Genomic DNA, 10645 nt, shown 5'->3' on the forward strand with positions numbered 1-10645 from the left:
GTGTGTGGGGGAGGGGAGGGGTGGTCCAAATTTTTTTTAGGGGGAATCGCATGACCGTGACATATAGAACACATTATCGAAAACGAAAATCGTCAAAATTAAAAAATAAAAAAGTTACAGCCATTTTCCCTCAGTGTCTAATTCCAATGTCCACCAAAAAATTTAGATTCTGATTGTTGGAGTGCATCGTACAATGGGATTACTGAAATAGATGTGACACCAAAATACACCCTGGAAGAACGTAAAACGATGTTTTAAGAGTAAGATGGAGAAGATTCAACAAAAAAAATTTACTTTGTTTACATGTTTTGCACATTCGGGCGCGATAATTGTTGTAGGATCGACTAGTCACGACCGACTAGCTTACTCGAGTGCGCGCCCCAGGACCCCTCTTCTGGAATAGAACCGGAATGAGAACCCAAGTTCGAAATTTCCCCAAGGATGAAGGCTGGAGGGTAAATCAGCGAAAACATTGTGTTTACAACCAATTTGACGAGGACAACTATTCGTCAAATGTAAATAATGTGCATAATTCCTCACATCTTAAATATAGAACATTATAAACATTTATTTGATATTTAATATACGTCTAAAACCACAATTGACTTCATCGGTTGAGGATGAGAAATTAGGAATTGATGGCGAAACATTGAAGACTGCATTAATGTCGGGAATTGATTTGGTCGAAATTGGCGACAAAAGCCTGCTTCACTGTTTTGATGTTTTGATGGTGAGTTGATAAAGATTTGCTTCAAGGATGTAATGATTTGTGTACAGAATAGATTTATTCTGTGAACGTTGCAATTATAATTCAATGTGGTGGGCATATGGACCGTCAGGAAGCTATGTGACGTGAGAACTGAAAGTGTGAGTGACAAGCAGATAAATATGTAATAACTTTTTAAGGGAGGAGATTTAGCAGCAGCCAAAAAATTTTATCTCTTGACACTGGTTTGAATTTTAATTGAGAAATATGTTTTGTGATTTCTAACTTTGGAATCCTTTGTTTTTTTTTTTAATTTCAGGCAAGTTAGTGGTCTGACAGCTTATTAATGCCCTTTGTATAATAGAACTAATATTAAATGTTTAGCTCTTACTATACTTATTGCACAATGAATCACGTCTGTAAATATAGAAATATGTGTTGCAGTAGAAAAAACCAAAGGCGGAGATAAAGGACATGAAGAACCGCATCCACTTTCGGCTCCTTGTTGTTTTGTTATTCTACAGAAACCCAATATAAAGATCCTCAGCCCCTAAGGAAAAAAAAAACAACTTATAGCCTGCTGGGTGTTAACAACTGTCTCGAAAACGAATAAGAACAACAAAATTTGCGCAAACGAACCTGGTGGGGTGAGAGGATATTCGGAAAATTCAAAAAAAAAAGAGATCCGATTTTTCCCCTCATAACTTTCAGGAAAATTGACATACATTATATATATATATAGGCGTAGGAGTGGCTGTGTGGTAAGTAGCTTGCTTACCAACCACATGGTCCCGGGTTCAGTCCCACTGCGTGGCATCTTGGGCAAGTGTCTTCTAGTATAGCCTCGGGCCGACCAATGCCTTGTGAGTGGATTTGGTAGACGGAAACTGAAAGAAGCCTGTCGTATATATGTATATATATATATGTATGTGTGTGTGTTTGTCCCCCCAACATCGCTTGACAACCGATGCTGGTGTGTTTATGTCCCTGTAACTTAGCGGTTCGGCAAAAGAGACCGAAAGAATAAGTACTAGGCTTCCAAAGAATAAGTCCTGGGGTTGATTTGCTCGACTAAAGGCGGTGCTCCAGCATGGCCACAGTCAAAAGACTGAAACAAGTAAAAGAGTATATATATATATATATTTACGAAGTACCACGTCTTTGGCCACGGCAAATCATATTCTTAAAAAAAAAAGTGTTTGTTAAATTCCAATTAAAAAAAAACTATTTCTTTCCAATTGTACGGCTTTGGCCTTCAAGCAGGCTATCCACATGCTAGAAATAACAGCCAAATCTTACCAAACTGCGATAACATAATGAAAGAAATATGTAATCAATCTGCCCATTTTGAGATCTAAATCGTTTCACCCGAGCTAAAAAGAAAATTTAAAAAATAGTGCAATTTGTGTAAAACAAAGTATTAAACGAATCTGGAAAAAAAAAAAATGCGCGCTGGTAAACGGGGTGAATGGGAGAGTATTCGGAAAATTCACATTAGGAATGTTGCGAATCCTCTCACCATTTCCCCGTTCGTTGACGAACATTTTTTCTTCATATTCGTTTAGTAGACATTATTTTACACCTAGTACACATTTTTTTTTCATTTATGTAGCGTTGAATTTCGCTTTAGTTTGACCGTTGTGCGTTGGTCAAATGATTTTCTTTAATTTCACTTTGTCACAGTATTTCTTTGCTATCTCTGAAAGAAATCTTTGCAGAAAGGGGAGTAGATTGATTACATATTTCTTTCATTATGTTATCGTAGTTTTGTGAGATTTGGCTGTTATTTCTCGCATGTAGATATCCTGCTTGAAGTCCAAGGCCTTAGAATTGGGAGGGTGTGTTGATATTTTTCCCCCCAATATATATATCCATTTTCCTAAAAGTTATGAGGAAAAAATCGGATCTTGTAAATTTTCCGCAAGTCATCTCCCTGCACCCAAGTTAGCGTAAATTTTTTTTTTTTTTCATATTCGTTTTCACCATAAGTACAGCTTTCTGTCCCCAACCCGACTTTGGGTGATCATAACTTTCAGAAAAATGGGTATTTTCTAAAGAAATTTTCTACGAATATGTGTTATATCATGTAGATTCCGAATATACAAACTTTTGAGGGCAAAATGTTTTCGGAGAGGGTGGTGTGGGTTAATTTCGGAAAACTCACCAGAGTCCACTTCAATTCCTCTTAACTTTCAAGAAAATGTATATAGGACGTAATAATTTTGGGGGAAACAATTGAAAGCTATTTTTGAGAACCAGTCCTCATTCGTAGATGTTTCGGAACAAGTCATCCATATGTGTTTTATTTATTTTCCCCATTGGAGCATACTTAAAAACTGAATTTGGGATTACAATTTTGAAATGTTCTTTTCTTTTATTTATTTTATTTACTTATTTATTTATTTATTTATTTAATTTTATTTTATTTTTTGACGATTCTGAATTTCCGCAGTCAAAAAGGTTGGTTTCTCTTAAAAAAAAAAAAAAGAAAAACCCCAAAACCCAGAAGTGGGGCGGTCCACATCCTTTAGCTCTGCTAAAAACCAAATTATTAAGATTTTGAATAATTGAAACTCCAGCATGAGAAAAAATATGTTCATTTTAACATATTTAATGTTAAAAACTTTTCAAAATTTATAAGAAATAAATATGCTACAAGTGTACCGGTTTGCTTCAGCAGGTTCCATCAAACCTTGTGGTGTGCAACCAATTGAAGCACTTGGTGCTGCATTGATGTTCTTTTTTCTTTCTCTCTCCACCTTTTTTTTATTTTGCTTTTTTTCTTTGTCTTTCCTTTGTATTATATGTACCATTTATAGGGCTGGGTCAAAGTCTCGGCTACTCGGGCAGTCACCCGGGGCACTACAAAGACAAGGAAATTTCAACGACTGTCATCTTGTATACGCTGAAGTTCAGCCTGCCTGAGGTGATAACAACTGTAGGACCAGCCCTGATCATTTTACCTCACTTTTTACTTGCTGTTTGTATTGTACGCTACGTATAATTTTACGTTTCGTCTCAATCTGCAATGAAATACAAAAGAAAAAAAAATAATAAAATGCTGGTTATCTTCAGTCATTTGATTGCGGCCGTGCTGGAGCATCACCTTGAAGAGTTTTAGTTGAATGAATCGACCCCAGTACATATTTTTTTTCTTTTAAGCTTGGCACTTATTGTACGGTTCTCTTTTTATTAAACCACTAAGTTATAGGGATGTAAACACATCAACACTGGTTGTCAAGTAGTGAAGGGGAACAAGCATAGATACACACACAGACACACAGACAATGGACCCCTTTCAATGTCCTACCAAATTCACTCACAAGTCTTTGGTTGGCCTGAATCTATAGTAGAAAACATTAGCCTAAGGCTTCACACAATTGGATTGAACCCAAAACCATGTGATTGGGAAGCAAATTCCTTATCATACAGCCACTACCTCAGTCTAGGGAAACCTAGAATGAGTTTCCTTGTCCAATTAAACACAATCTGTATAACTGTCAACGCTATCAATGTGATTACAAATAAACTTCAAAAATAATGCAAATTGCTATCAAACATAGGCCTCCTTCATCACTTGCAACATGTCTCCTTTCTCTGTGACCACCACTACTATTACATCTTCCAGACACTTGCATTTCTATTGCACACACATATGGTTTCTTGCCTTTCCATCAAATCTGTGCTGAGAACTTCCTGGTTAAGGCATAGTGTTTCAACATGGGTGCAAGTTGTTTGATAATTACATGAGTAGTTGGGTGTTCCTTTGAACAAATTAGATAAAGGCCATGAGTTTAGGAATCCTGTTTATCATTACATAAGTGACATGATACTCATCCCCATCAGCATGTTTTGTTGTAGCTCCTGGTTGACACGACAGTACATCTGATGGACTGTGGAAGCTCTGTGGATGTATTGGAGGCCATCAAACTGTTTCCTTTATTCTTCTAGGCTCAAACATCTGAGGTAGTGTTCATCTGCCATTGTGGATGCTGTTTCAGTTCAATGTTAGGGTGTGATCAATGCAAGAGGAAATTCTATTAAGGAATATATGATTGTAGATTTTTGAGGCTTGAGATAAGATTGTGATTCCTCTGTAGTTTTGAGGCAGGTGAAGGTAACCATTCTTTGAAATTGGAACAAGAATGATACTCTAATCTCTAAATCTACAACTCTATGCACTTTCACAGTTTCTGTATTAAGTCCATTTAAGCAGCTAAATATAGTCAGCTGTGACCAAGAAAGTTGAATACTCCATCGAACTTTCTTTATTGTATATAGAAATAGAATAAAAATTTCTACTATTTAACCTTCACTTGTTTTAAATATCCTCAATATCTTATTGTCTTTTTTATTTTAGGTTATCTGCTGAGATCCTTATGAGTGAATTTTTGATTTTAGAGCCATTATCAATACTATCTGTGAGCAATTAATGGAAGCTATACAACACTAATGTAATCCAGTTTATTTAAAACTATGGTGTTTTATTTTAGAATATTTGTCCTGAATTGAGATTAAAAAGCAAAATTTCTCAGCTTCCCTGTCTGGAATACATATAAGACAGTTTTGCATTCTTATTACACTTGGATAAATATATCAAAGCAGTTTTATTCAGATGGCAGTAAAAATTACAGTTGATGGAAATACAGCAGTAGAAATATTTTTTAGGAACAAACTCTACAAATCAATACAAGAAAAAAATATCTTATATTGTGATGAAGGAAAAAGAAATTTTCTGAAAAGGAAGTATTTGACAAATTGGAAGAATTGATTTTCTTTTTTTTTTTTTTCTTTTTTTCTTACGAGATGCCAAAAATGTTAGGAGAAACATTATACCACTGTGATATCTGTAACAAGTCATTTTCACACAAATGTAACCTCACTACACACAAACGAATTCATACAGGAGAGAGACCCTATCACTGTGATATTTGTTGTAAATCATTCTCACATAGAAATAGCTTAACTAATCACAAATGGTTTCATTTAGGAGAAAAGCCATATCACTGCAATATCTGTGGCAAATCATTCTGTGAGGCTGGTAACTTAACTAAACACAAACGCATTCATACTGGAGAGAAGCCATATCACTGTAACATTTGTGGTAATTCATTCTCTCACATTAGTACCTTAACTAATCACAAACGTACTCATACAGGAGACAGGCCATATAACTGTGAGATCTGTAGTAAATCATTCTCTCACAAAAATAGTTTAACTAACCATAAACGCTTTCATTCTGGAGAGAAGCCATATCTCTGTGATATCTGTGGTAAATCATTCTCTGAAACAGGTAACTTATCTATACACAAGCGTATTCATACTGGAGAGAAACCACATCACTGTCATGTCTGTGGTAAATCATTCTCTCATATAGGGACTTTAACTAAACACAAACACACACACACAGGAGAGAAGCCATATCAGTGTGATATCTGTGGTAAATCATTCTCTCATGTAGGTACTTTGACCCAGCACAAACACACACACACAGGAGAGAAACCCTATCAGTGTGATATCTGTGGTAAATCATTCTCTTATATAAGTACATTGACTCAGCACAAGCTCAATCATACAGGGGAGAAGCCATATCATTGTGATATCTGTGGTAAATCATTCTCTCAATCAGGTAACTTAAGTGAACACATGTATCTTCATGCGCAAGAGAAACACTATCATTGTGATATCTGTGGTAAATCTTTCTCTCAGAGAGGTGGCTTAATTGTACATATCCGTATTCATACAGGGGAGAAACCATATCATTGTGGTTTTTGTGATAAATCATTCTCTCATGCTTGTAGCTTAACAAAGCACAAACATATGCATACAGGAGAAAAACCATATCACTGTGACATTTGTAGTAAATCTTTCTCACAGCATAATCACTTAACCACTCACAAACGGTCTCACACAGGAGAGAAGCCATATCTCTGTGATATTTGTGGGAAGTCCTTCTCTTGCAGAGTTACCTTAACGAAGCACAAACGTACTCATACAGGTGAGAAACCATATCTCTGTGTTATCTGTGGCAAATCCTTCTCTGAGACAGGTAACTTAGCTATACACAAACGTATTCATACTGGTGAGAAACCATATCATTGTGGTATCTGTAGTAAATCATTCTCACAAAAATCTCACTTATGTTCACATGTATGTATTCAAACTGAATAGTAACTGCTTTTATGTAAAATATCTTTCTCTGCATCTAATATCTTATATCATCATAAATTTGCATACATGTGAGTAAACAATGTAATGTATATTAACAAGCATCAAACACTGTATTCTGTATAACCATAACAATATCAACTGTAATTATCACGCTGTAAAGTGGCTTGTATTTGGAAAAGCCTCCAGCTGTAAAAACCATACCAAAGCAGACCTTGCTGTTGCCACATAAAAGCACCCAGTCCACTCTGTAAATTGTTTAGCATTAGGAAGGACATCCAGTGGTAGAAACGGTGCCAAAAATAGACCTTGCTGATGTTGATGTTATGTTAAAAGCACCCAGTCCACTCTGTAATGTGTTTAGCATTAAGAAGGATATTCAGCCATGAAAATCATGCCAAAACAGACCTTGCTGATGTCACGTGAAAATCATCCTGTTGACTCTATAAAGTGGTTGGCATTAGGAAGGTCATCCAGTTGTAAAATTATAGCAAAACAGAAAGTGAAGCTCAGTGTTGTCCTCTAACTTGACAGCTTCTGTCCAACCATTCAACCCATGCTATCATGAAAGAAAGTATATGAGAATGATTTAGGAAAATATTTGTTAGAATACTGTTATGTATTTCAGTTAACAACTATCAAAAAGGAAGGGAAACTGTTATGTTTAACTTTGTTGGCCAAAGCTTGAGAAATGTATTCTTATCTATCAGCTATAACATCACTGTACACTTATTATATTACAAAGAAATACATAAACCATAAAAGAAAAATAATTCATCAGAACCTAATAAGATATACAGATTATAAAGTTGAAGAATTTGGAGTGAAGCTGGACAGTTATTTTTTAATCATTACAATTGTTTGCACACAACATGGTTCTTCAAAAGTACAAGTATTCGTTGATGCAGCTGTTTATTTGCACATTCATGTGTATACATACACATGAGCATAGGTACATGTGTGTGTATACAGGCAGATATAAATAGATTTGTTTGTGTGTGTGTGTGGGGGGGGATATGAGCGAGTATGTGTATATGTATCTGACCACTGAATATTGAAGGTCAGCTAATAAAATTTGCATGGACAGCAAACAACCATCCACTACCACTCATAGCAGTGCATCGAACACACTCTGGCTGCAAACAACATCAATCTACCAACTGCTACAAATTTCCAATGAAGATGGATGGCTGGGATGATTTGAAGTCAAATATTTTAAAGTAACGGAGGCAACACTTGAATATCACTTGAAGTAATACAACTAGATCTCATTGTACAAATAAACAGTTTCATAGTCAAAAAAACCTGTATTTTTGTAGAACTATGTTGTGTGGAAAGAATTATAGTTTAAAAAAAAACAAAAAGACTGTCCAACCATACTCCTTTTTGTAGAATCCCGATGTCTTCAACTTTATAGTCACACACAATGAAAATCCAAGCATAAACCTGGAAGTATATCATAATGCTATTGGATAGCATTATGTAATTCTGAGGGCAGACTAGCTTTATACTGCACTCTGCCAACTTCCTAATGGAATATACTGTAACTCTATATTTAAGTGGATGTTAAACAATGATGATATCATAATCATCATCGTTTAACGTCCGCTTTCCATGCTAGCATGGGTTGGACGGATTCAGTGAGGACTTTTGAGCCAGAGGCTGCACCAGGCTCCAGTCTGGTCTGGCAAAGTTTCTACAATTGGATGCCCTTCCTAACGCCAACCACTCCGAAAGTGTAGTGGGTGCTTTTTTCATGCCACTGGCACGAGGGCCAGTCAGGCTATTGTAGCAATGACCACACTCACACTCAAATGGTGTTTTTACGTGCTACCTGCATGGTAGCTAGTCCGGCAGCACTGGCAACGACCATGCTCAAATGTTGTTCTTCACGTGCCACCGACAAGGGTTGGTAAGGTGACAATGGCAACAATCATGCTCAAATGGTGCTTTTTATTTGTCACCGGCATGGGAGCCAATCTGTGACCCTAGCAACAATCACGCTAGTATGTACTTTTAACGCTCCAGTGGCACAATTGCCAATCAGGCAGTACTGTCATTGGCCACATCAGCAATTTTGGTTTGTTTACACTTGCCTCAATAGGTCTTCGCAAGCAAAGTTCATTGTCCAATGAATGAGGGGGTACTCATAAGTGGGCTGGTTACACCCACTGGCATAGGCCATGGGCTATGATCTCACTTGGCTTGTTGTGTCTTTTCACGCACAGCATATTTTGAAAGGTCCCGGCCAGAAGTCATTTCCTTGCTGAGGCCTATTGTTTGAAGGTCATGTTTCACAGTCTCATCCCAGGTCTTCCTGGGTCTACCTCTTTCACAGTTTCCCCTCAACCACTAGGGTGTGGCACTTTTTCACACAGCTATCCTCATCCATTCTCACCACATGACCATACCAGCGCAATCGTCTCTCTTGCACACCACAACTGATGCTTCTTAGGTTCAACTTTTCTCTCGATGTACTTACACTCTGTCGAGTATGCACACTGACATTACACATCCATCAGAGCATACTAGCTTCATTCTTTGCGAGCTTACGCATGTCCTCAGCAGTCACGGCCCATGTTTCACTGCCATGTATCATGGCTGTTCGTACACATGCGTCAGACAGTCTGCTTTTTATTCTGAGTGAGAGGCCCCTTGTCACCAGCAGAGGTAATAGCTCTCAGAACTTTGCCTAGGCTATTCTTATTCTAGTAGCTACACTTTCAGAGCATCCACCCCTGCTATTGACTTGTTACCCTAGGTACTGGAAGCTATCAGCTCTTCTAGTTTTTCTCCGAGGACTGCGACAGAAGCTGTTCTCTGCACATTATCTATGTTTATAGCACCATAGCATTTGGCAGATAAAAAAAAAAAATATCTTTCCAGTTAGCCTGCTGATGTTAAACAATGATATATATATATATATATTTAAATAAGCAGTTGTTAAACAACAACAATGATGATGATATACATACATACATACACATCAATTTAAATAAGAGCCATAACGCAATCCATAGTAAAACTTGTTTAATAACCTATGCACATTTCAATACAATATCCCGACTCACCCTTGTCTGAGATAAGAATATGAGGTCTTGCATCTCTTCAGGGTCAAGTTACATTAATTCACAGCAGACAGCAAACAACAGACAACATTAATAATTGTCCTCAAATTACATGTATAAAAGAGTTATAATCAGGTTGTAACGACATATATATATGTGTGTGTGTATATATATATATATATAAAATAGAGATGTCTGTGTATTCGCTTTTCACATGAAATCGACTTCACCAAATGCTTCCATACTTGTGATGCATGAATAATTTGACCTCGGATAAATGTTAGGCTGTTCATTCGATTTTTTTAATTAAAAATAAATAATATTGCTTTATATTTATGATTCACTTCTTTAAAAAGGTTCCTCAATGTCAACTTCCGGTATTGACGTATCAGCAGCGAAAGGCTTCACTCTCTATTTTGACGTTTTTCTCCCAAATGCTTACATACTTGTGATGCAATGTCAACTTCCGGTATTGACATAGCACGCGCGCACGCATACACACGTGTCTTTGTAAATATGTTTTTATACATTTATGTATGTGTGTGTTTGTAAGAGATAGAGTGTGAGTGAGAGAGAGAGGTTTGTTGTCATATGCATCCATCATTTTTGGATGTATGTGTGCGTGTGTGTGTGTGTGAGAGACAGAGTGAGAGAGCGGTGTGTATGTAGTATTTACTCTCTCTCTCATACGCACGCACACACA

At 36.8% G+C, this 10645-nt stretch overlaps 1 protein-coding gene across 2 annotated transcripts in view; it reads left to right on the top strand.

Moving 5' to 3' along the window:
* The window catches only part of LOC106876637 (zinc finger protein 665), an 11740-nt gene extending 1643 nt beyond the window's left edge, over positions 1 to 10097 (top strand). The window contains exons 1-2 of one of the 2 annotated variants that reach the window (XM_052968006.1): positions 12 to 730; positions 5067 to 10097. In XM_052968006.1, coding sequence (XP_052823966.1) covers positions 5513 to 6877 — 1365 coding nt within the window. In that variant the 5' untranslated portion in view covers positions 12 to 730; positions 5067 to 5512 and the 3' untranslated portion in view covers positions 6878 to 10097. Of the gene's footprint in view, positions 1 to 11; positions 731 to 5066 lie in introns of those variants that run through there. The other variant, XM_052968007.1, reaches the window with a different exon arrangement.
* The last annotated feature ends 548 nt before the right edge of the window (positions 10098 to 10645 follow it).

Source organism: Octopus bimaculoides, chromosome 5 (assembly GCF_001194135.2).
Source record: "Octopus bimaculoides isolate UCB-OBI-ISO-001 chromosome 5, ASM119413v2, whole genome shotgun sequence".
NCBI classification, from domain to species: Eukaryota; Metazoa; Mollusca; class Cephalopoda; order Octopoda; family Octopodidae; genus Octopus; species Octopus bimaculoides.